This window comes from Ranitomeya variabilis, chromosome 7 (genome assembly GCF_051348905.1).
Source record: "Ranitomeya variabilis isolate aRanVar5 chromosome 7, aRanVar5.hap1, whole genome shotgun sequence".
Classification (NCBI taxonomy): domain Eukaryota; kingdom Metazoa; phylum Chordata; class Amphibia; order Anura; family Dendrobatidae; genus Ranitomeya; species Ranitomeya variabilis.
In genome coordinates, this window is record NC_135238.1 from 176,895,694 (window position 1) to 176,923,583 (window position 27,890).

The following is a 27,890-nucleotide window of genomic DNA, read 5'->3' on the forward strand; positions in this document are numbered from 1 at the left end:
TTGTATTATTATAATCAGAGTGTGATTATTAAAGTCTTATGTCAAATGAAAGTGACCTAACTGAAAATCACAAGTGTTTATTATACAATATCCTTCTTTATGACTTAACTTTGCTCATTTTGTCTGACGTGCCAGGTAAAGCCATTGAAGCCAATGTCCCTAGATGAGGCAGTTCGAGCGATCCAAGTGTCTGAGAGGGCCCGACAGGGGAGGCTGAGGGCCAAATTCATGAAGGAGATCCATCTAGAAGAGAAGAGAGAAAGGATGGCCAAAATTCAGGGGGAGAATATCTTGGATCCAGACCTGGCTGCACTGCGTATCCAGAAAGTAAGAACATGTCTATGGAGTGTGCTTTTGTGTATTTTGCTAATCGCTATGTTACTACTTCCCAAACTAGTTTCTTGGATAGCACCTAACAATCCTATATGATGCTCAGGTTTATTAGGGAGGATTAGCTGTAGAACCTGTGAGTTAGTGCATATATTAAAGATGGCAGCACAGGGTTTTCATTGCTTACATTGTGGCCTATGGTATGGTTTAGCTTGTCATTTCCTGTGTATCTTGCTTAGGAGTCTTATTCAGAAATTGAGAACCTTAAAGGGAACCTGATACATGATTCATGCTACCCAAACCATGGGCGGGCAGCATGAATCTGAGCTTTGCTGCACAATTGCAAACAGTTATACTGCAAGAAAATATAGTCAGAAGAGCCATAACGAGAGACCTGTCAATCACGTGGAATGGTGCTGGGAGTAGCTGGGAGAGCTGGAAGAAGCAGAGCTGGGATCTTCTAACTGCATCTTCTAACGCAGTGTTCCCCAACTCCGGTCCTAAAGAGCCACCAACAGGTCATGTTTTCAGGATTTCCTTAGTATTGCACAGGTGATGGAATTATTGCCTGTACAGGTGATGCAGTTATCACCTGCACAATACTAAGGAAATTGTGATGCTGCACGAGAAAAATAACGTAAAGTGGACCCTCTGGACCGCGACAACGAACCCCTCACGGACGAGCTGACCTGGTGGACCGCCCCCTATACAGGGAGAGTTAGGGGCAGGCCCGTGAGGGACTATCGCCACGGAAGCTGGAAGGCTATACAGAAAAGGACCAAAAGACGTAGTGGTGCTAAAAGGAAAACCTGGAGGGACACGGAGCGAGTTAGGTAGAGACAAGGGAGAGAGGGCAGGGGTGCAGAGAAGCTGAACTGTATAGGCAGTGGCTGCAGGGACACAGGACCATAAGGGAGCTGGGCTACAAGGATTAGAGGAAAACAGGAAGGTCTAGCAGAGACCCAAAGAGGCACTGGACAGGGGGTACAGGACAGAAGGAGACCAGGCACGGAGGAACCCAGGGAGAATAGGCAGAGACGCAGGTACGGCGCCGAAGGCAGAGGAACAAGATCAGGAGGAGGAAGCACTACGCGGAAGAAGCGGGGGACCAGGAGCACATGTGGAAAACAAATGATCTACTGGCACCGAGGAAAGGAGGAGGGCTGATTACGTATCGACGCGAGGGAGCACTTCCGGGTGAAGATCCTCCAGGACGACCGAGAGGAGAGGAAGGAGCGCCGGCAGAGAAGATCAACGGTACGCATGAGCAGTGAAGAAACTAGTGTGCGCGCGCGCCCGACGGGCAGGAGCGGCCGGGAGCGAGCGCAGAGAAGAGGACACCGCAGGAGGCGTGCCGGAACGCCGAAGACTGGTGAGTATGGAGAGGCGGCGGCAGCGGCGTGACAGAAATACTGAAAACATGACCTGTTGGTGGCTCTTGAGGACCGGAATTGGGGAACAAATCTAACGCAATCATGCAGCTAGGCTCTAATTCATGTTGCCTATGTTTTTGAGAACATGAAACATGGGACATGTTCCCTTTAGATTAGAAGTGTGAAATATTGACTCCTTGTGTACAACCTGCAAAAGGAATAAAGGTTTCTATTTTGTTTCTAAAAACTAATTGCAGATATGTTTTTCAATCACATAATTCTTACAATACCCTTAAATGGAATCTGTCAAGTAAGATCAGCCATCCTAAGCAATTTATATGGGCGTGCACATCATAAAAAGTTGAATAAGATGATACCTTGCGATCTAGGATCCAATATCTTATTCCAGAGAAGTTCACATTTTTCTTATCTGTAAATTAGCTGGTCAGGACTATGGGCTGGACTCTGATTTTTTATAAGAATCTGCCTCTAGTGATTATTTTAAATAAAGAGGGAGTTACCAGTGTGACATGCAATGGCCGCTCTTTGATCTCCTGATCTCACTGCAGAGCTGTGTGTGATTATAAGGCCACGTTCACACATTCAGTATTTGGTCAATATTTTACAACCGTATTTGTAAGCCAAAACCAGGAGAGGAATATTCAGAGGAAAAGTATAATAGAAACACGTCAAAACTTCATGTAAACATGGCCTAACTGAAACATCTGCAGGTTTCTCTCAGCTTTAGCTTCCATCTCACAGGCAGGGTTGCAAGATAGCAGAGCTTTGAGAGCTGAAGCTGCAAAAATGTTTGTAAGGTGACAAAGTCCAGTTCTGCTGTTTTTTGTTAGTTATATGTCTCACACTAGCAATGTCTGCTTATATTTAAAGTAATCTCTGGAGGCAGATTCTCAGGTATCCAAGTCCAGCCCACAGATCTTGACTGCTCATTTACATATAAGAAAATGCATATGTCTCTGGAATGAGACATCGGATAACAGATATCAAGATATCATTTTATTCAGCTTCCTTTGACCTCTATGCCCATATAGACAGGAGGAGGGTTGATTCTACTGACAGATTCTACTGAAGAATTATGTGATAGAAAAACATTTCTGCAATTGATTTTTATAAGCAAAATAGTATCCCTATTCGTTTCGCAGCTTGCAAGTATTACAATAAAATGGTAGCTGCTCAATTCTGTTAGTCTCGGTCTCGACAATTCGTCTCTGTTGGGTTAATGTTACACACACTGTGGGAACACTAAGTGCAACATGAGGGAAAAAGGGAAAGGTAGCCCAAATGCTAGGGAAAAGGAGAGTGGAGAACCCTAGGCAGATCTAATAACACCCTGCCTCCCCTACCATCCCTATATTGGTTCCACACCAATCGCTGAGCAGGAACCTAAACCCTGTATATCCCTAGAGCTAGGCCCTGAATAGAGAAGGGATGGGATGAACACTGATCAGTTCCCACTGTACACTAAAGAGAATAAAGGAGACAAACAAGGGGGAAACAACTTTTCTTGAGCAGAATCAGAGAGGTAACACCAAACGTCCTCCAACAGCACTACAGAGGAAAATATCCGACTGCTATAGCTCTAAGCCTTCATAAGGGAAAAATGTGAATATCACTGGTGACACCCTGAAGCAGACTGGGAGTCTATAAACACCCAGGTCCAGGTGTGCCGCTGGGTCCAAGAGTCAGAAGGATTTAGACCTTCTGTAGCCAGATGCAGAGAGACTGTATGTAGCATCTGACACACCCGTGACAGGTAATCTCCAGCCTCTTTTTCCCTTGTGAACCATCATCTAAGCTAAAGTCAAATAAAATCACCTTAAATCAAATCAGATTTGAGCCTAAATGAACATTTAACAGAGGAAAGAGAGAAGTGGAAGGCTGACCGAACAGTTTGGATTCAGATTAGACAGAATTGGGCAGCTTGGAATGTTTTGCAATATATGAAATCTGAAGAGGAAGATGGTTAAGAATTTGTATTTTACGTATTTTACAGCCAATTTAAAAAAATGTTTTATAACACATAATACATACAATGCAACAAATAGCATGCATCTGTGTTCATAGTCTGACACTGAATTGCTGGCAATTGAGAAAAAACAAACACTTTATTATCTAGAGCAAAAAAGCAAACATTTTTTAAATGGTTCAGAGTAGGGTTATGTAAGGAAAAGTGTTCTTTCCCATAGCTGTATGTTTACATTTGTAATATTTTAACTTTTTCTAGAGTGAGTAATGTGAAAGGTGCAAAAAGTCATAGCATAAGGCCAGTTTATTTGCTGCCCATTCCATTCCACACTCCCTTCCTGTACGCTTTTCTACTTCCCCAATTGCTCTGCCGCTCAGGAAGCTGTTTCCACTTCTGCTGTATCCTTACAGATTTTCCGTTCACACCATAGGTCTGGCGAGGCTATATTCAAAGGAAGAAAACTAAGCAGCAAAGAGAAGAGGAAATGATCTTCCTGGGCATGGTAGGTTCTCCAAAGGACACACTTCTCCAGGGCAACATAACGATGTTTATCACAAAAAATCGAAACATGTCAGCCATACATCAATCTTATCATTTTCTTGTTCTAGTGTTGGGGGGAGGGGGGGGGGGGCGTTGGGCAAAGAAGAAGCTTTTGTGTCCCAGTGAAACATGGATGTGACACCTTAGCATCATTTATCATTCTGTGACTTGGTTTCTTCATACTATTTATACCTGTTACTTTGCTTTATGATGAAAAATTAGGCAAGTTGGAAGAATCCTTCATTCCTTCTATGCCAGTTCCCTGGTGTCAAAAAGTGACAAAGTGTGGCACAAGGGGCATTTGCACAATCATTTTGTGATTTTTTTTGCATCACACGTAAACACTTTTCTTGGGGCTATGGGACAAATTTACTACATTGTACAACAAAAAAAATGGCTTTAGTCATATGAGAAATCTACTCCAGCTCATAGCTAGTGTAGACTTCATTTTCTGCACACACAACCCAAAAATGCACCAGAATTATTAAGAAGTCTCCACCTCTCAATACATTTGCTGCTTCTTACTCCAGCTGGCTATTGGTTCGAGATGTGATAAATTCCACCCATTAGGTCTTGTCACATATACATTCGATAAAGCAGAAGACAGTCATATTTAGTAAACTAATAGATAAATACAGTCGAGGATCATACAATGGAATCTTACAGCGACCAACAGAATTCAGTGATCAATTAGATCTGTTACTGTTCTGTCCTGGGTTTCATCTTTTATATGGTTCCATTCCATTGTTAAACGTCTATGGACACAGTGCAAACACAGTCCACATCACAACTGTCCCATCTCCAGCTGTGGCAGCTCATTGCCATCTCTTTGGCCACCTTTCAAGCTTTTCTGTAAGAGTAAAGGTGCACAGGACCAGGTATATGCTCCCCTCTTCCCAAGTGCCAGCTTATCCTCCTCAATAGACTCCTACAGGCCGTCTTCCTGGTAATTGATAGCCATCTGCAGGCCATTGCTCCTCTGCAGACTATCTCTTTGGCTTTGTCCCTCTCCTACCTGCTAAGCCACTACTATACGCTCCAGATGCAGTAGTCCTTCACCTCCTTCTATTCCCCTTCAAGAGATGGTTATGGCCAAATAGCTTGAGACCACGGGTCATGTTTACTCCCAGCAAGGGAATGCATACACTACATGCCCCAAACATCACCATTTTCATCTGAGCAAGTGATATGCTGGCCATTGTCAACTCTCATCCTCAGGGGCCATGTCCTCCTCCTGTCAGCTCTCAGCACAGTGAGGTAGCGCCTCCATCTATTCCCCTCAGCATTGCAAGGCACAGATCTTGCACCCTCCTGCTCCAGTGGCTGTCCTCTCCTCCTTTCTGTCTCACCAGCTGCTGACAGTGCGGCCATCATTCTGCGCATCTCTTAAATGGGGTGAATATTTCATAAGGTGGGCAACTGTCACACTTTACACCACAGTGTTGTATTGATAGCTAGATGGAAAAAATATAACAAAGCTGCACCAAAATGTGCAAACATTTTTTTCCCATTTGGCAGTGGAATGGGATGGATGGATGGATAGATGGATGGATGGATGGATGGATAGGTGGATTAATAGATGGATGGATCGATGGATAGATAATAGATTGATATGTGATAGGTACGCTGTTGAGCACAGAGGAGGATCCCTGTGCAAGGACAATACAGCTCTGGCAAAAATTAAGAGACCACCACATAAAAACCTTGTCATGGGCAGCCCAATCTCCAGACCTGAACCCCATTGAAAACCTCTGGAATGTAATCAAGAGGATGATGGATAGTCACCAGCCATGAAACAAAGAAGAACTGCTTACATTTTTGCGCCAGAAGCAGTGTGATAGACTGGTGGAAAGCATGCCAAGATGCAGGAAAGCTCTGATTAAAAATCATGTTTATTCCACAAAATATTGATTTTTGAACTCTTCCTGAGTTAAAACATTAGTATTGTTGTTTCTAAATGATTATGAACTTGTTTTCTTTGCATTATTTGAGGTCTGAAAGCACTGGTTTCTTTTTAATTTTGACCATTTTTCTTTTTCAGAAAAAAAATACAAAATTTATTGCTTGGAAATTCGGTGACATGTCGTCAGAAGTTTATAGAATAAAAGAACAATTTACATTTTACTCAAAAAATATACCTATAAAGAGAAAAATCAGACAAACTGAACATTTTGCAGTGGTCTCTTAATTTTTGCCAGAGCCGTGTATCGGCCCTTTGCAGCCAAGCAGCTCATCAATTCCACTTGCTTTGGAGATGGTAGTAGCCCCCTTACCTTTTGGGTCACACTGGTTGCACCAATGTTATGTCCCCCCCCGGATACATTATAGATAGATACTGTAGATAGATAGATGATAGATAGATAGATAGATAGATAGATAGATAGATAGATAGAAACTGTAGATAAATAAATAGCTATACAGATACTGCAAATAGAAAACGTCTCACAAAGGAGAAGCACTACAGTAATAATATCTGCTGCTTCTTTCTTTTGGTTCTTGTTGATTTACATGCTGTGAGAGGGGAGAAGGAGCAGAAACATAGAAAGTGCATACAGCAGGAAATATCACCAAGTTGTGGGTAAATATTACAGCAATAATGGCCCGTCTACTCAGCATGGATTGAAAAGTAATACAAGTTCAGAAACTATACAAAACCATTGAGAGATCCCCTATATCTGCGGCACAATTGTGCCCTCTAGCTCAGCATTACGAGGACGTCCTTATGACACCATAGCACATGATATAAAGTGCCGTTCCCGATGACAAGTTCCCTTTAAATTCGGTTACAGGAGTGGTTATACTGGTCGGCAGCCGTCACACTAGCAGTATTTGGTCAGTATTTTACATCAGTATTTGTAAGCCAAAACCAGTAGTGGAACAATCAGAGGAAAAGTATAATAGAAACATATGCACCACTTCTGCATTTATCACCCACTCCTGGTTTTGGCTTACAAATACGGATGTAAAATACTGACCAAATTCTGCTAGTGTGACGGCAGCCGTAGGCAGTAGGGGTTTCTGTAATGAGCTGTTTTTGGCACACACTCTCTTTATTAATAGGTTTTTTAGTATCTCGGAGTCTTTCAATATCATTTTTCACTGTCTGATATGTGTGACATAAACCGAAAAGAAAAAAATGATGAGCATATGCCGAAAACTAATGTGTTGCACTTAATGCAGCATCTCGGGATGTAATAGAAAGGCACTGACTGTGTGGCATTAATATAGCGTGATGCATGGCCTGTACAGTGTGAGATGACAGAGTCTCAGCACTATGGGTATAATGGCTTTGTACACACGCAGGGAGCTTCTTGGCAGTTGTGCAGCCAATCTGAATACATTTTATTTATATCGGCACAATCTGCCTGACAGATTAGCTGTTATGGACACTTTGCATAAATATTTATGCCTGTGTTTGCGTGGGGGCAGAACAGTTTGATTTACAGGGTAATGCTATGTTTAATGACCCACTTTCCCCTCACTGCAGAGCCAAAGCCACACATCAAAAATACAGCACTTTTACAGATAGCATGCGGAGTCTCCACTGCGGGGTCCACTTAACTGTTTATTTCCCAGAGAGTTCAATACAGCACGGGAAAAAACACCAAGAGCCTGCCAGTCTGTCATCGGTTTATGAAGTGTGAGAATATGGGACGAGAAATATGCCGCTCTGTATAATCATACGAAGTCACTACTGAGAGATGAACTTTGTCAAGTTCCCAGTGTGCTGAAAACGTTACAGTTTCTTCTTTTAAAACTGATGACTTTCTATATCCAGTCTGAATGCCCTATAAACAGTCTGCGATTGGGAAAGAAGCTGAAGAATTACAAATATTTGCTTCAGTTTTTAACACTATCAGAAGTTGTCTTAACTCTATGACCCCATTGTAAATTGAAGTCAGTGATCACCGCACCGCTACAGGTCCAACTTTATAACCCGCCAGCAATCGGCTTTAAATGCCAAGGAAAGCTGAAGCTGTCAGCCATTCATCCATTTCCACTGCAGCGACTACAATTTATTATTATGAGAGAGCAAAATAGAGAGAAAGAAAGAGAGAGAGAAAGAGAGAGAGAAATAAAGAAATAGGGAGAAAGAGAGAGAGAGAAAAAGAGAGAAAAAGAGAAAGAAAGTGAGAGAGAAAGAGAAAGAAAGAGAGAGAAAGAAATAGGGAGAAAGCGAGAGAGAAAAAGAGAGAACAAAAGAGACAGAAAGAGAGAAAGAGAAGGAGAGAGAAAGAGAGAGAGAAAGAAAGACAGAGAAAGAAAAAGTAAGAGAAAGAGAGAGAAAGAAAGAGAAAGTAAGTGAGAGTGAAAAAGCGAGAGAACGAAAGAGACAGAAAGAAAGCAAGAGAGAAAAAGAGAGAAAGAGAGAAAGAAAGAGAGAAAGAGACAGAGAAAGAGAGAAGAAAGAAAAAGAGAAAGAAAGAGAAATAAATAGAGAGAAAAAGAGAGAGTGAAAAAAAGACAAAAAGAGATTGAAACAGAGAAAGAAAGAAAAGAGGAAGAAATACAGAAAGAGAGAGAGATACTTATTCCCTATTAATGTCTCATGTAAATTGCAGCAATCAACTGATGAATCAGCTCATTCATCGGCTAATCACATTTTCAATCAGGCCTAACAATTATGGTGCAAGCAGGCGTTGTGCTGCAGACATTGTGCAATCTGTATGGGAACCAATCATATCAATGATCATTTATGCCTCAGCCCATGTAAAAAAAAGTCTTTAAACAAGCACCATTAATCTTTAGCAGTCATCCATTTGATTAGGAAATCTGTTCTCGTAAATCTGCCTTTATTGAGTTGAGTGCCAAGTGGAAGACTTCTTTGGGACATCCATATGTTCTAATATGTCATATCAACAAGTTTTGTCATAGTGACACAACCCCTTTAATTATTAATATGTTTATATAGGACATGAGGCTTAAATGGTCACTGTTGTTTCAACAAACTTCTCATCAATTAATAGGACACGCAAATATAAGAAACTTTGTAATATATGCTATAAGAGAAATTGCCTTCTATCTCCACTTATGAGCCCTTTCTCTCCCTACTCCTGCCTGCTGAATTCTTAAGCCATTCTGAAAGAAAAAACAGATCAATTCCATCTTAAAATCATCGAATGTTAGAGTTGGAAGGGTCCTCCAAGGTCATTGTGTCCAGCCCCCTGCACAATGCAGGATACACTAACCCATCTCAGGCAGATGTGTGCCCAGCCTCTGTCTGAAGACTTCCATTGAAGGAGAACTCATCTTAGTCAAAGCAAGATGAACTGACAGCACAGTGATATGTTTGGTAACAGCTCCTATTATACACTATGGAGAAGAAGGGGGACTGGGAGAAAACAAGCAGAGAGAGATGGATTGTTTTTAGGTTAGTAAGTGATTTAGCTTGTCCCGGAGTTGGATTCACAGTTACTCAGGTGTTATGATCCCAGTGGTAGAGGATCTCCGGTATTCCGGCAAGGTGAACAAAAAACATAGGAACAGCTCTAGGGAGGTGGAAACTGGGCTAACCGCATATCTGATCCTAACAACAACAACTAGAAGTAGCCGGTGAACGTGCCTACGTTGATTCTAGACGTCTCGAGCCAGCCGGAGAACTGACTACCCCTAGAGGGAAAATAAGACCTCACTTGCCTCCAGAGAAATTGAACCCCAAAGATATAGGAAGCCCCCAACAAATAATAACGGTGAGGCAAGAGGAAAACACAAACGTAGAGATGAACTAGATTCAGCAAAGTGAGGCCCACTAGTCTAGATAGGCAGAAAATAGAAAGTGGACTATGCGGTCAGCAGAAAACCCTGCAAAAACATCCACGCTGAATATTACAAGAACCCCCACACCGACTGACGGTGCGGAGGGGGAATATCAGCACCCTAGAGCTTCCAGCGAGCCAGAAAATCCAATATTAAGCAAGCTGGACAAAAACACTGAAAAATGCAAATGATCAAAGTATTCAAAACGGACTTAGCTTTTCTTGCATGAGACAGACGGAAAGGAATCAGGAGGAAACTTTATAGGACTGGATACAACAATGCCAGGCAAGAGACTGAGTCCAGAGGAGACCTAAATAGGGAACACCTGCTGCTTAATGACCCAGCTGGAGCCCAGGCCTGCAACAAGACATGCCTAACACAGTACCGTTAGTGACCACCAGAGGGAGCCCAGAAACACAGTTCACAACAGTACCCCCCCCTTGAGGAGGGGTCACCGAACCCTCACCAAGACCCCCAGGGCGATCAGGATGAGCAGCGTGAAAGGCACGAACCAAATCAGTCGCATGAACATCAGAGGCGACAACCCAGGAATTATCTTCCTGACCATAGCCTTTCCACTTAAAGGGAACCTGTCACCACGTTTTTGGAAGATGGGATAAAAATAGCGTTAAATAGGGGCAGAGGTGGGCGTTACATTAGAGTGTTTGTTATGCGTTTATTACCCACCTAAGTTGCCGAAATACCTTTGCAAAGTCTCCGTTTTCGCCTGTCAATCAGGCTAGTCTGGTCAGATGGGCGTTGTCTTCCCCCAGATCTTGTTTAGTTTTCCGTTGGTGGCGTAGTGGTGTGCGCATGCCCAAGGTCCCGAATCCTCTGCCAGGGGATTTCAAAGAGCGCGGTGTCCGTTATTGCATTGGTGATCGGTGGGCGCGGCCATCTTCCTTTGGCCGCGCGTGCGCAGAAGCGGTGCTCTGCTGGCCGCGGCTTCAGGAAAATGGCCGCCGCGATATCCATCTGCGCACGCGCGGCATCCCGCGGCCATTTTCCTGATGCTGTGGCCAGCAGAGCGCCGCTTCTGCGCACGCGCGGCCAAAGGAAGATGGCCGTGCCCACCGATCACCAATGCAATAACGGACACCGCGCTCTTTGAAATCCCCTGGCAGAGGATTCGGGACCTTGGGCATGCGCACACCACTACGCCACCAACGGAAAACTACGCAAAATCTGGGGGAAGACAACGCCCATCTGACCAGACTAGCCTGATTGACAGGCGAAAACGGAGACTTTGCAAAGGTATTTCGGCAACTTAGGTGGGTAATAAACGCATAACAAACACACTAATGTAACGCCCACCTCTGCCCCTATTTAACGCTATTTTTATCCCATCTTCCAAAAACGTGGTGACAGGTTCCCTTTAACTAAATACTGAAGTCTCCGTCTAGAGATACGAGAATCCAAAATCTTCTCCACCACGTACTCCAACTTGCCCTCAACCAAAACCGGGGCAGGAGGCTCAACAGCAGGAACCATAGGCACCACGTACCGCCGCAACAAGGACCTATGGAACACATTATGAATAGCAAATGACGCTGGAAGGTCCAAGCGAAAAGACACCGGGTTAAGGATTTCCAAAATCTTATAAGGACCGATAAAGCGATGCTTAAACTTAGGAGAGGAGACCTTCAAAGGAACATGCCGAGAAGACAACCAAACCAAATCCCCAACACGAAGTCAGGGACCCACACCGCGGCGGCGGTTGGCAAAACGCTGGGCCTTCTCCTGTGACAATTTCAAATTGTCCACCACATGGTTCCAAATCCGCTGCAACCTATCCACCACAGAATCAACCCCAGGACAGTCAGAAGGTTCAACCTGACCCGAGGAGAAACGAGGATGAAAGCCAGAGTTGCAGAAAAAGGGTGAAACCAAAGTGGCAGAACTAGCCCGATTATTAAGGGCAAACTCGGCCAGTGGCAAAAAGGTAACCCAGTCGTCCTGATCAGCAGAAACAAAACATCTTAAATAAGTCTCCAACGTCTGATTAGTTCGCTCGGTCTGGCCATTAGTCTGAGGATGAAAAGCCGACGAAAAAGACAAATCAATACCCATCCTAGCACAAAAGGACCGCCAGAATCTGGACACAAACTGGGATCCTCTGTCAGACACAATATTCTCAGGGATGCCGTGCAAACGAACCACATTCTGAAAGAACAAAGGCACCAAATCAGAGGAGGAAGGCAACTTAGGCAAGGGCACCAAATGGACCATTTTAGAAAAACGATCGCACACCACCCAGATGACAGACATCTTCCGAGATACCGGAAGATCCGAAATGAAATCCATGGAAATGTGCGTCCAAGGCCTCTTCGGGATAGGTAAGGGCAAAAGCAACCCGCTGGCACGAGAACAGCAAGGCTTAGCCCGAGCACAAATCCCACAGGACTGCACAAACGAACGCACATCCCGTGACAAGGAAGGCCACCAAAAGGACCTAGCCACCAAATCTCTGGTACCGAAAATCCCAGGATGCCCCGCCAACACCGAGGAATGAACCTCAGAAATAACTCTGTTGGTCCATCTGTCAGGGACAAACAGTCTCTCCGGTGGGCAACGATCAGGCCTATCAGCCTGAAATTTCTGCAGCACTCGTCGCAAATCTGGGGAGATGGCAGACAAAATCACTCCCTCTCTGAGAACACCAACTGGCTCCGAGACTCCAGGAGAGTCAGGCACAAAACTCCTAGAAAGTGCATCAGCCTTCACGTTCTTCGAACCAGGCAGGTACGAGACCACAAAGTCAAAACGGGAGAAAAACAACGACCAACGAGCCTGTCTAGGATTCAGGCGCTTGGCAGACTCGAGATAAATAAGATTTTTATGATAAGTCAAGACCACCACACGATGTTTAGCTCCCTCAAGCCAATGTCGCCACTCCTCAAATGCCCACTTCATAGCCAACAACTCCCGATTACCGACATCATAGTTCCGCTCAGCAGGCGAAAATTTTCTTGAAAAGAAGGCGCATGGCTTCATCACGGAGCCATCAGAACTTCTTTGCGACAAAACGGCCCCTGCACCAATCTCCGAAGCATCAACTTCAACCTGGAAGGGAAGAGAGACATCCGGCTGGCACAGGACTGGCGCTGAAGTAAACCGACGCTTCAGCTCCCGAAAGGCCTCCACGGCCGCAGGAGACCAATTAGCAACATCAGAACCCTTCTTGGTCATATCCGTCAAAGGTTTAACCACGCTAGAAAAATTAGCGATAAAACGACGGTAAAAATTAGCAAAGCCCAAGAATTTCTGCAGGCTCTTAACAGACGTGGGCTGAGTCCAGTCATGAATGGCACGGACCTTGACTGGGTCCATCTCCACAGTAGAAGGGGAAAAAATAAAACCCAAAAAGGAAACCTTCTGTACCCCAAAGATACATTTTGAACCCTTCACAAATAAAGCATTCTCACGCAGAACCTGAAACACCATCCTGACCTGGTTCACATGGGACTCCCAATCATCAGAAAAAAACAAAATATCATCCAGATAAACAATCATAAATTTATCCAGATATTTCCAGAAGATGTCATGCATGAAGGACTGAAACACAGAAGGAGCATTAGAGAGTCCAAAAGGCATCACCAGGTACTCAAAATGACCCTCGGGCGTATTAAATGCTGTTTTCCATTCATCTCCCTGCTTTATGCGCACAAGGGTATACGCACCGCGAAGATCTATCTTGGTGAACCAACTGGCACCCTTAATCCAAGCAAACAAATCAGACAACAATGGCAAAGGATACTGAAATTCCACCGTGATCTTATTCAGAAGATGATAATCTATACAAGGTCTCAAAGACCCGTCTTTCTTGCTCACAAAAAAGAATCCTGCACCAAGAGGAGAAGAGGATGGGCGAATATGTCCCTTCTCCAAAGACTCCTTTATATAACTCCGCATCGCGGCATGCTCTGGCACAGATAAATTAAAGAGTCGTCCCTTAGGAAATTTACTACCAGGAATCAAATCTATAGCACAATCACAGTCCCTATGAGGAGGAAGGGCACTGGACCTGGGTTCATCAAATACATCCTGATAGTCTGACAAAAACTCAGGGATCTCAGAAGGAGTAGAAGAAGCAATAGACACCAATGGAGAATTGCCATGAATCCCCTGACAACCCCAACTTGACACAGTCATAGCTTTCCAATCTAAAACTGGATTATGGGCCTGTAACCATGGCAGACCCAAAACAACAACATCATGCATTTTATGCAGTACCAGAAAACGAATCACCTCCTGATGTACAGGAGTCATGCACATGGTCACTTGCGTCCAATACTGAGGTTTATTCTCTGCCAATGGCGTAGCATCAATTCCTCTAAGAGGAATCGGATTTTCCAAAGGCTCCAGGACAAAACCACAGCGCCTGGCAAACGACAAATCCATCAGACTCAGAGCAGCACCAGAATCTACAAAAGCCATAGCTGAGTAAGAAGATAATGAACAAATTAAAGTCACGGACAAAATAAACTTAGGCTGAAAAGTACTAATGGCGACAGGATTAACAACAATTTTTTTTATGCGCTTAGAGCATGCTGAGATAACATGTGTTGAATCACCACAGTAAAAACACAACCCATTTTGACGTCTATGACTTTGCCGCTCGGCTCTGGTCAGAATTCTGTCACATTGCATAGAATCAGGTGACCGTTCAGACAGCACTGCCAAAGGATTAGCAGATTTGCGCTCCCGCAAACGTCGATCAATTTGAATGGCCAGAGCCATTGAATCATTCAGACCTGTAGGGATAGGAAACCCCACCATCACATTCTTAATGGCTTCAGAAAGACCATTTCTGAAATTTGCGGCCAGGGCACACTCATTCCATTGAGTAAGCACGGACCATTTCCGAAATTTTTGAGAATACACCTCAGCTTCGTCCTGGCCTTGAGAGATAGCCAGCAACATCTTTTCAGCCTGACTCTCAAGATTAGGCTCCTCATAAAGCAAACCAAGTGCCAGAAAAAACGCATCAACATTCACCAATGCAGGATCTCCTGGCGCCAGAGAGAAGGCCCAATCTTGAGGGTCGCCGCGCAAGAAGGAGATAACAATCTTAACTTGCTGAGCGGGATCACCAGAGGAACGAGGTTTCAGAGACAGAAACAATTTGCAATTATTCCTAAAATTCAGGAACTTAGATCTATCTCCAAAAAACGGCTCAGGAATAGGTATTTTTGGTTCAGACATAGGGCTATGGATAACAAAATCCTGAATGCTTTGCACCCTAGCAGCAAGCTGATCCACACTAGAAGTCAGAGTCTGGACATTCATATCTGCAGCAGAGCTCAAGCCGCTCAGAGAAAAAGGGGATGGAAGAAGCTAGGCGAACTGCAGCAACACAAAAAAAAAACAAAAAAAAACAAAAACTCAGAACTTCTTTTTAATCCCGCTTCTGCAATGCAATAAACATTTTCTTTCGGCCTGGCATTCTGTTATGATCCCAGTGGTAGAGGATCTCCGGTATTCCGGCAAGGTGAACAAAAAACATAGGAACAGCTCTAGGGAGGTGGAAACTGGGCTAACCGCATATCTGATCCTAACAACAACAACTAGAAGTAGCCGGTGAACGTGCCTACGTTGATTCTAGACGTCTCGAGCCAGCCGGAGAACTGACTACCCCTAGAGGGAAAATAAGACCTCACTTGCCTCCAGAGAAATTGAACCCCAAAGATATAGGAAGCCCCCAACAAATAATAACGGTGAGGCAGGAGGAAAACACAAACATAGAGATGAACTAGATTCAGCAAAGTGAGGCCCACTAGTCTAGATAGGCAGAAAATAGAAAGTGGACTATGCGGTCAGCAGAAAACCCTGCAAAAACATCCACGCTGAATATTACAAGAACCCCCACACCGACTGACGGTGCGGAGGGGGAATATCAGCACCCTAGAGCTTCCAGCGAGCCAGAAAATCACATATAAAGCAAGCTGGACAAAAACACTGAAAAATGCAAATGATCAAAGTATTCAAAACGGACTTAGCTTTTCTTGCATGAGACAGACGGAAAGGAATCAGGAGGAAACCTTATAGGACTGGATACAACAATGCCAGGCAAGAGACTGAGTCCAGAGGAGACCTAAATAGGGAACACCCGCTGCTTAATGACCCAGCTGGAGCCCAGGCCTGCAACAAGACATGCCTAACACAGTACCGTTAGTGACCACCAGAGGGAGCCCAGAAACACAGTTCACAACACTCAGGTCAGTATTGCTGTCTTAGGGCACCTTTCCACTTGCGAGAAACTCGTCCGTGTCTCGCATGTGGAAACCAAGCTCTGGCGCCGACACTTTGGAGCGGAGCTGTGCGGCCGCATAGGAACACATGGAGCTGCGCGCTCTGCTCCAAAGTGTCGGCTCCACAGCTTGGTTTCCACATGCGAGATACGGACGAGTTTCTCGCAAGTGGAAAGGTGCCCTAATCTTCTAAAACCTGCTGCTACTTCTTAATATGTGCTAAATGCAGAAAGAAGCAGAAATCTCTCTGTTTCTGTATTCTGGGTATAGGAATCATTAAAACAGTGAGTCTCTACCCACCCAGAGGGAACTGAAAATCAGAGATAGAGGATGAATAAGAAAAAACTGGTAAAAGTTGCTGGATACAAGTCATATACAGTAATGGCCAGAAATAGTGTTCTTCCTCACTTACATACACAGGACAGTTTGTTAGGAAACAAACCAGAAATAACAGGTATACTTTAAATGTTCACTGTACTAATTACAAAATTTGCATAAATCAATAGGATCTGCTAAACGAAGAAACTTTGTAATATATCTAATTACAGAAATATGCTATTTTAACAATTTATGAGCTACTTCTTCTCAAACAAACTACCTCCTGAACTCATCCTTCACTCATAAACACAGCTAAAATCCATCATGCTCACTATAAACAGGGACTGAGGTTATAAAATATACATTGGAATCTATTTAAAGGGGAAGTGGTGAGAAAGAAGGACCTTGGGGATGAGACAGGAGCAGGAGGACACAACAGAGCCTGCTGCTTCCGCCTCACCATAGTGTTGGATTCACAGCTATACTGCTTAGTACTACTGTAAATTGCCCTCCATACTCCTCCTTCTGAGGATGTACTAGGGAGAGTTGGAGGAACAGGATATCCTCTGTGAGAGACACTATAGCAGCTGTCTCTAGTACTGTTTCAGAGACAACTGAATATTAGAGATAAAGCTGCAGAGGGGGAAAGCTAAAAAAAAAATGCAGGAAACAAGGCATGTAATGACCAGAAGAAGAGTTATCAAATGTGCACATACAACAGTTTATTTTGAAAAGTCACATGAATCTAAGGGTATGTTCACATGTTGCATTTTTTTTTTTTGCAAAGTTTTTTTTTAATGCAAATTAAAAGCAGCTTTCTACAGTTCCAGAAAAAAAGCTCATTCACACGATTTTTTTTATTGGAAAAGTGCTGCTTTTTTTGAAAAATTGCAACCTGTTAATTCTTTCATCGTTTTTACAGCTTGTTTTGACCACAAAAAGCAGCGAGAGTGCAAAATCACCGCAAACAATAGAACATTGCGTTTTTGCTGCTTTTTTAATGACTGAAACTAACTTTATTAAACATGTACCATAGACAAATGACACATGCAATCTGCGCCCAAAATGCAGCAAAAAAGCGGCAAAAAAACAGTAAAACCTGCTTTTTGTAATCAGTTATTTTACTGCCAAGAGAGCAGGTTTTGGCTGCAGAAAAAAAGGAGTGGAAAAGCAACATGTGAACATGGCCCCTAAGGTATGCTTTATCTCCGTAAGAAATGTACATTATTTATTTCTACACATATACATAGATCATTTATGGAAACAATCATCCATATTCCAGATAAGCCTTCTAGGCACTCCACATGTTCATGTTAGAAAACAGCTACAAATTAGGGCAGGGAATAATATTTTTAGATGTAAAAAATCCTTTTTTAATTCATTTTTTTTTTTTAAATATATAAAACTCCAGAGTTATGTAGTTTGGTGAGTGCCAGTGCTATACATTATCATTTGGTTCTAGAACTGTTGGAAGGAGAAGGGTATTTATGGGACTATTAGTCACTTGGTACAAAATCGTCTTCTGGCTAATGTGCAGGAACACCTTAACATTCTCACTGTACACTTTTGCACGGGGGATGTGTGCCAAGCTTCACTCCAATAACCCACTTATTGTTTGAGAAAACTGGAGACATAAACTATGCATTCTCTGCTCCATTGTGTCTCCTCCGACTTGCCAGGGAGCTCAGCGGAAGCAATATTTGTCCTGTTAGCAGAAACAGTCTTTGCTGACTATCCATTTCACAAAGTGCTCAAGTATAGAAATCGTGCCTAAACTTCTGTATACATAGCTGCTTTTATAACTTCTTTGTATCAATGATATATAGAAATGTTGCTCTTTTCTTTTACATTCTGAACTTAGATCTGTTCCTTGTAAACCCAGCCAGGGCATCACAGTAGTAGCCATTGCAGCGGATATGGGACCTAGTGCAGGAACTTTGCCCCTTTTTACAAAAAAAAAACCCCAGTACGGCGGTGGCTTTTTGCTTTCCAGCAGTTCTGTGGTTCCTATTTTGCCAAATCTTCTCTTTAATATTTCTGTTCATTGCCTCCACAAACAATTTTCAGTTTTACGTTTGCATTTCTTCCTCCCCTTCTTTCAAGAGGCATAACTTTTTTATGTTAAGTCCACATAGCAGCGTGAGTGTTTGCTTTTTTTGCGGGATGAGTTGTGGTTTTGATTGGCACCATCCATTTTACGATATAATGTAAAAAAAAAAAGAGAAAAAAAAATCTAAGCGGGATGAAATATTGAAAAGAAAGCAAAAATGCTAATTTGGGGTTTGTTTTTTATGTGTGAATTATAAGAATGATGAGGAAATATGAGTCTCCAGGTTAGTACGATTAGGGTGATATCAACATTACATGGATTTGAAAAAATATTCTACATTTAAAAAAAATATATATATAATTCGATTTTAATTTATATTGCTATTTTCCGAGACCTGTATCATTTTTATTTTACCGCCGATAGAGCTATAGGATTGCTTGTTTTTTAAGTGTCAACCTCATGTTTTTATGAATACCAAGTTGGATTACATACAAGGTTTTGGTGTGTTTTTATTTAATTTTTTATGGAGGTTTGGTGATAAAGAAAAACAACAATTGTGGTGTTTTTTTCTTTTTATGGCATTTACCTTATGTGTTAATTTCTTTATTTTTAATGGGGGAAAAGGGATTGATTAAATTTTTCTTCTTTTTAAAAAAAATATTTTTCTAAACTCCGACGACCCACCAGAGGAGACCTGTTAATTCAAATATAGAGAAGACCAGGCTAATTAGCTACTGTAATTATCATGAGTGACAATATTAAATCATTTTTGTTGTTCATATTTGCAGTTTTGGGTCACTGAGCAATTGAGTAAGGGCTCGAGGAGACGCCGTATTTTTAGTTCGAGTGTTATCAGACAAAACATCGGATCTCACTTGGAGCAATGTTATTCTATGGGCCGTTTACATGTCCAATTTCTTCCTAGGGCACAGTCCGTCCAAGGGAAAAAAATCACTGCATGTCTGTGTTTGATCCGATATTGGTATCACACTCGGCCATGCAAGTCAATGAGTATGTGGAAACCATTTGAGTGCACTTGGATGACATCTGAGTGCAGTCCAATTTCCACACTCTGACACAATAGAGAAGATGGAGAAATTTTGATCTCCATCTTTTCCTCATCTGAGAGAATCGGATCACACAATACTGACACTCGGATGAAATTCTGACCAGAGCTGGATCAGAGTGTCATTTGCATAATCGGCTCAACTCTCTCGGACAAGAGAATCTACATAGATGTCTGCTGTGCACCTCTCCTAAAATGCAGGAATATGGCTTTGACAAATACTGGTCACCATGTGGGGGCCTTGAGGAACTTGGCATATTCCCTTTAAATTCCAAAGAAAAACAGTGATTCTACTGTTTTAAAGAAGATTATACACTTTACTTATTTAGATGATATTTAATAACAGCAAGAAGGTGACATATATCATTAACTTAACAATACAAATCTTTTTACCTTGATATCAGCCCATGTAATTGGTAATTATATCTATTATTGTTTTGTTTTTTTGCCATTTTGGTGGAAATGTTGCAATGTCTTTTTTTATGGATGGATTAGTTCAACAAATCCTGTGGTGCCTTGGACATTTGGAGAAGACATTTTTGATAAGAATTGCATATTTTATGTATATATATTCTGTGATGCAGCGGTAGGACCATACACAGTGAAACGGCAGTGACCCAAGCAAGTTCAAACAAAACGTTCTTTTATTGTGTTACTTCACACAGTCAATATAGTACACAGCTTCTTCATACAGTCCATTAATAATGCATGGCTATATGATTCAGTCAATACTCAGGCCAAACTTCCCTCTGTCCAGTTTCCTTGGGTGACCGCACGCCGGTAACAAGTTTCTGTACTCACTCAGTGCACTGCACTCTTTATCCTCTGGAGTGCAGCCGGGTACACATAAGATAGCACAAGACGCAGGGTGTCAGTCTCTCTGGTTCCTTTAGCCTCTGTGTTGCTCCACACAGAGAGAGCTCTGCAGATAACTGCCCTGTCTGCTTCCAAGAACACACTGACACACCTCCCCCACTACTACAGGGCTTTTAAATCAGTCACTGCTTCACTATTCTAATTACAGCCACACCTGTGTCTGTAGTACGCCCTCATGGCCTCACTACGCTTGCATGCACATTCTGCAGAGCACATACAGCGCCCCCTAGCTGTAACAGGGGTCACTGCCACACAATTCATGTTCACACACATAGACTTTATGTAAACAAGCCTCCAGAACTGACAGGCGTAAATGATATATGCCGTGGCACCGTGCCACACCATGCTCCCCATCATATGTACTGTGTATAGTTGGCTTAATTACGCCTGGTGATGGACATGGCTACTGCAGTCACATTATCTCTAGCTGAGGCCCTAAAGGGGTCTATGTTGTTGTTGATAAACTAGAATACGGTGCTAATCTGTGGGGACTCCTGATTGATAATTATTTGTAGAATGACAGGAAGGGGGTGATAATATATAAAATATCAACATCCATAAATCTAAGCTGCATCAGTCGGTTGATGTTTCCATATAAGTCACTTTCCTTTAGGCTCCCTTGGAGATACCTGAGCTACCATCATCCAGTCCTTAGATGTTTCCATATAAGCCACTTTCCCTTAGGCCGGCGTCACACTAGCGAGTTTTAGGCTATGTTCACACAGTGCGTTTTTTACCGCGGAACCACAGCGGTTTTGCCGCTGCGGTTCCGCAGCTTTTTTCCATGCAGGGTACAGTACAATGTACCCTATGGAAAACAGGAACCACTGTGCACATGATCCTGAATTTAAAAAAAAAAGCCGCGCTGAATAGCTGCGGGAAAAAAGAAGGAGCATGTCACTTCTTTGCCCGAAACAGCAGCGGTTCTGCACCCATAGACCTCCATTGTGAGGTCAAACCCGCAGTAAAACCCGCAGATCAAAAATATATCTGCGGGTTTTATTGCGGTTTGTGGTGCAGAACCGCTGCAGCCGGAAGTGCAGGGAAGCGGCCGGAAGTGCGTGGGCGGAAGTGCTTGGGCGGAGAGACATGGAGGCATACCGTCGCATGGGGATCATGTCGGCCGTTTGATTGATTTGGTATGTGTGTGTGTATGTGTGTGTGCGTGTGTGTGTGCGTGTCCCCAATGCGACGCTAGTGCCACCATTGTGCTAAGTCGCCGTATGGGACTGTGTCCGGCGACTTAGCACAGTTGTAAAGTTACGCAAAACACACACACAATACACATACATGACACACAGTACAGTACATACAACACATAACATAGAGTATATACTCACCAACAGCACACTTGTAGGCGAAGCCCTCGATCCTCCAGGAAAAAATCACAAAATAAAAAATCAAATTCATACTCCCTGTCCGCAGAATCCATAAAACGAGTGTCCCACGCCGATCGGCTGCTCTCCGGCGATACACTGCCAGGAGCGAAGCTCCTAGCAGTGTATCGCGTACTGTTCCGGAGTTCAATGACTCCGGCGTCTCGGTTAACGGCAGTACAGCTGCGTTGAACTTTCCCACGCAGCACTGCCGGTAAGCGAGAGTGCCGGGGTCAATGACCGCCGGTAAACTCGCTCGCGCATGCGCAGTGACACACCGACAGGAACTATGGCTCCTGTCAGTGTGTTGCTGCAGCCGTGGAGAGCAGACATATCTCTGGATGTGTCTGTTCTCCATGGAAAATCTTCGTGGGATACGTGACACTTAAATACGTGGCAATTAAATACGTGACACGTGGCACTTATACGTGATACGTGTCACTTAAATACGTGATACGTGTCACTTAAATATGTGATACGTGGCACTTAAATACGTGGCACGTGGCACTGAAATACGTGATACGTGGCACTGAAAGACGTGATACGTGGCCCTGAAAGACGTGATACGTGGCACTGAAATACGTGGCACGTGGCACTGAAATACGTGATACGTGGCACTTAAATACGTGGCACGTGGCACTGAAATACGTGGCACGTGGCACTGAAATACGTGGCACGTGGCACTGAAATACGTGATACGTGGCACTGAAAGACGTGATACGTGGCACTGAAATACGTGGCACGTGGCACTGAAATACGTGATACGTGGCACTTAAATACGTGGCACGTGGCACTGAAATACGTGGCACGTGGCACTGAAATACGTGATACGTGGCACTGAAAGACGTGATACGTGGCACTGAAATACGTGGCACTGAAATACGTGATACGTGGCACTTAAATACGTGGCACGTGGCACTGAAATACGTGATACGTGGCACTGAAATACGTGGCACTGAAATACGTGGCACTTAAATACGTGGCACTTAGGCTATGTTCACATTTGCGTTGTGCGCCGCAGCGTCGGCGCCGCAACACACAACGCAAACAAAAACGCAGCAAAACGCATGCACAACGCTGCGTTTTGCGCCGCATGCGTCCTTTTTTTGATTGATTTTGGACGCAGCAAAAATGCAACTTGCTGCGTCCTCTGCGCCCGGATGCGTGCGCTGCAGTGACGCATGCGGCGCAAAACGCAAGTGCGACGCATGTCCATGCGCCCCATGTTAAATATAGGGGCGCATGACGTATGCGGCGACGCTGCGGCGCAGACCGCAAATGTGAACGTAGACTTAAATAGCTGGATAGAGCTGGATCCGCGGGCTGTGATCTGGCCTACGCTCAGCACTCTGCGGAGCGCTGTCATTCATAACACGTCCACTCATTTTGGTGTTTAGTCCCAAAATGGAGGATGGAAGAAGAAAAGGGTTGGACAAGGAAATTACATCATTTCTTTTTTTTTTTTCCCCCACTGCAGTTAAAGCTATATTTGTGTCAAACACAGACAATCTGCAGAGAAAACTGCATAAAAAACCGCACTAAAAACCGCATCAAAAACCGCATCAAAAACGCACCAAAAACGCACCAAAAACGCACCTGCGTTTTCTGCCAAGAGCTGCGGTTTTTGACCTGAAAAAAAAGGATTGAAATCAGGAACGTGTGAACATACCCTTACAGACGTATGAGAGGTGCAGAAAATACGGATTGCATACAGTACAATGATTCTCTATGGCCCAGCTCCTATCTGCCGTATTTTACTGATCCGTATTATACGGTCTTGTACGGCTGTAGAAAATCGCAGCATGCTGCGTTTATCACCGTATTGCGCAAAAAAATCGCCAATGAAAGTATGGGGGCGAGAAAAATACGGATTACACACGGACCATGCGTGTGACTTGCGAGAAATACGCAGCGGTGTTATAGAGAAAAGCCGGCAATTCAGTGCGGTGTACTGTAAAATCACACTGACAGAATAGAATAGAATAGGTGGAATAAATGTCTACACATAGAATAGATATATATATATATATATATATATATATATGTCAGTGAGACACATATATATATATATATATATATATATATATACAGTGGGGCAAAAAAGTATTTAGTCAGTCAGCAATAGTGCAAGTTCCACCACTTAAAAAGATGAGAGGCGTCTGTAATTTACATCATAGGTAGACCTCAACTATGGGAGACAAACTGAGAAAAAAAAATCCAGAAAATCACATTGTCTGTTTTTTTATCATTTTATTTGCATATTATGGTGGAAAATAAGTATTTGGTCAGAAACAAAATTTCATCTCAATACTTTGTAATATATCCTTTGTTGGCAATGACAGAGGTCAAACGTTTTCTGTAAGTCTTCACAAGGTTGCCACACACTGTTGTTGGTATGTTGGCCCATTCCTCCATGCAGATCTCCTCTAGAGCAGTGATGTTTTTGGCTTTTCGCTTGGCAACACGGACTTTCAACTCCCTCCAAAGGTTTTCTATAGGGTTGAGATCTGGAGACTGGCTAGGCCACTCCAGGACCTTGAAATGCTTCTTACGAAGCCACTCCTTCATTGCCCTGGCGGTGTGCTTTGGATCATTGTCATGTTGAAAGACCCAGCCACGTTTCATCTTCAATGCCCTTGCTGATGGAAGGAGGTTTGCACTCAAAATCTCACGATACATGGCCCCATTCATTCTTTCATGTACCCGGATCAGTCGTCCTGGCCCCTTTGCAGAGAAACAGCCCCAAAGCATGATGTTTCCACCACCATGCTTTACAGTAGGTATGGTGTTTGATGGATGCAACTCAGTATTCTTTTTCCTCCAAACACGACAAGTTGTGTTTCTACCAAACAGTTCCAGTTTGGTTTCATCAGACCATAGGACATTCTCCCAAAACTCCTCTGGATCATCCAAATGCTCTCTAGCAAACTTCAGACGGGCCCGGACATGTACTGGCTTAAGCAGTGGGACACGTCTGGCACTGCAGGATCTGAGTCCATGGTGGCGTAGTGTGTTACTTATGGTAGGCCTTGTTACATTGGTCCCAGCTCTCTGCAGTTCATTCACTAGGTCCCCCCGCGTGGTTCTGGGATTTTTGCTCACCGTTCTTGTGATCATTCTGACCCCACGGGGTGGGATTTTGTGTGGAGCCCCAGATCGAGGGAGATTATCAGTGGTCTTGAATGTCTTCCATTTTCTAATTATTGCTCCCACTGTTGATTTCTTCACTCCAAGCTGGTTGGCTATTGCAGATTCAGTCTTCCCAGCCTGGTGCAGGGCTACAATTTTGTTTCTGGTGTCCTTTGACAGCTCTTTGGTCTTCACCATAGTGGAGTTTGGAGTCAGACTGTTTGAGGGTGTGCACAGGTGTCTTTTTATACTGATAACAAGTTTAAACAGGTGCCATTACTACAGGTAATGAGTGGAGGAAAGAGGAGACTCTTAAAGAAGAAGTTACAGGTCTGTGAGAGCCAGAAATCTTGATTGTTTGTTTCTGACCAAATACTTATTTTCCACCATAATATGCAAATAAAATGATAAAAAAACAGACAATGTGATTTTCTGGATTTTTTTTTTCTCAGTTTGTCTCCCATAGTTGAGGTCTAACTATGATGTAAATTACAGACGCCTCTCATCTTTTTAAGTGGTGGAACTTGCACTATTGCTGACTGACTAAATACTTTTTTGCCCCACTGTATATATATATATATATATATATATATATATATTTCATACAGCGCTAGATAGCATAAAGGCCGGTAATTCAATTGCCGGCTTTTGCTATCACCTACTAATGTTAGTAGTGTGTATGTGCAAAATTTGGGCCCTCTAGCTATTAAATTAAAGGGTTAAATCGCGGAAAAAATTGGCGTGGGCTCCCGTGCAATTTTCTCCGCCAGAGTGGTAAAGCCAGTGACTGAGAGCAGATATTAATAGCCTAGAGAGGGACCATGGTTATAGGACCCCCCCTGGCTAAAAACATCTGCCCCCAGCCACCCCAGAAAAGGCACTTGGCCACTCTCTTCCCACTCCCATGTAGCGGTGGGATATGGGGTAATGAAGGGTTAATGTCACCTTGCTATTGTAAGGTGACATTAAGCCAGATTAATAATGGAGAGGCGTCAATTATGACACCTATCCATTATTAATCCAATAGTACAAAATGGTTAATAAAACACACACACATTATTACAAAGTACTTTAATGAAATAAAGACACAGGGTGTTTTAATATTTTATTAGACTCTTAATCCACCTGAAGACCCTCGTTCTGTAAAAAAGGAAAAATAAAAAAACAACAATATCCCATACCTTCCGTTGTTCAGGTCACGTCCCACGATGTAAATCCATCTGAAGGGGTTAAATAATTTTACACCCAAGAGCTCTGCTAATGCAGTGCTCGTGGCTGTAAAACCCCGGGGAATGAATGGAAAGCAGAGGAATGTCCTGTAGTTACCTTGAGTCGCGGTGATGCGCCCTCTGCTGGATGAACTCATATGAACTCGAGCGTGGGATTTTTTCCCAGTGCCAGAATAGGCGCATCTTCCAGATGTGCCTTTTCTGGGGTGGCTGGGGCAGATGCTTTTAGCCAGGGGGGTCCTATAACCATGGTCCCTCTCTAGGCTATTAATATCTGCTTTCAGTCACTGGCTTTACCACTCTGGTGGAGAAAATTGCGCGGGAGTCCATGCTAATTTTTTCCATGATTTAACCCTTTAATTTAATAGCTAGAGGGCCCAAATTTTGCACATACACACTACTAACATTAGTAGTGTGGAATATGCAAAAAAAAGGGATATGAGATGGTTTACTGTATGTAAACCATGTCTCATATCATGTCGGGTTTGGGAAGGAGATAGCAAAAGCCGGCAATTGAATTACCGGCTTTTATGCTATCCAGCGCTGAATTAAATATATATATATGTGTCTCACTGACATATATATATATATATATATATATATATATATATTCTGTATATATGTTTTAACGAACATTTGAGCACATAAATCCACTAGATGTCGGTTTTGCAAGCCTGCGAGAAAATATTGCAGTACGGATGCCATGCGGATTACATACGGAGGATGCCATGCGCAAAATACGCTGCCACACCCTGCCTACAGATGACATACGGATCACTATTTTGGGAACATTTCTGCGTATTACGGCCGTAAAAAACGGACCGTATTTTCATACGCTGAGTGTGATGCCGGCATTAGACTCCCTTCGAGATACCTGAGCTGCCATCATCCAGTCCTTAGATGTTTCCATATAAGCCACTTTCCCTTAGACTCCCTTGGAGATACCGGGGCTGCCATCATCCAGTCCTTAGATGTTCCCATATAAGCCACTTTCCCTTAGACTCCCTTGGAGATACCTGGGCTACCATCATCCAGTCCTTAGATGTTTCCATATAAGCCAATTTCCCTTAGGCTCTCTTGAAGATACCTGGGCTGCCTTTATCCAGTCGGTAGATGTTTCCATATAAGCCACTTTCCCTTAGGCTCCCTTGGAGATACCTGGGCTGCCGTCATCCAATCCTTAGATGTTTCCATGTAAGCTACTTTCCCTTAGGGTATGTGTCCACGTTCAGGCTTGCTTCAGGCTTTGGTCAGGATTTTATGCAAGTAATATCCTGACCAAAACTGCACCTGAGGTCACTGGCAGGTCACCTGCGGTGTGCCTGCGTGTTTTGCTCATTGTAGCAACATGCTGCGTTTTGAAAAAACGCACCGCGCATGCGTTTTCGCGGCAAAAACGCATGCGTTTTTTAACGCATAGTGGAGTCGGGATTTCATGAAATCCCCTCCACTATGCTGTAACATCTGGACGCTGCGTTTTTGACGCTGCGGAAAAACGCAGCATCAAAAACGCAGCGTTTCCTGAACGTGGACACATACCCTTAGACTCACTTGGAGATATCTGAGCTACCATCATCCAATCCTTAGCTGTTTCCATATAAGCCACTT

The 27,890-nt window shown here is 43.4% G+C and overlaps 1 protein-coding gene across 3 annotated transcripts in view; it reads left to right on the forward strand.

Moving 5' to 3' along the window:
* The window catches only part of DRC11 (dynein regulatory complex subunit 11), a 237,768-nt gene that overhangs the window by 55,449 nt on the left and 154,429 nt on the right, over positions 1–27,890 (forward strand). For all 3 annotated transcript variants that reach the window (XM_077272350.1, XM_077272351.1, XM_077272349.1), the window contains 2 exons: positions 136–327; positions 4,121–4,192. In XM_077272350.1, coding sequence (XP_077128465.1) covers positions 136–327; positions 4,121–4,192 — 264 coding nt within the window. The remainder of the gene's footprint in view (positions 1–135; positions 328–4,120; positions 4,193–27,890) is intronic.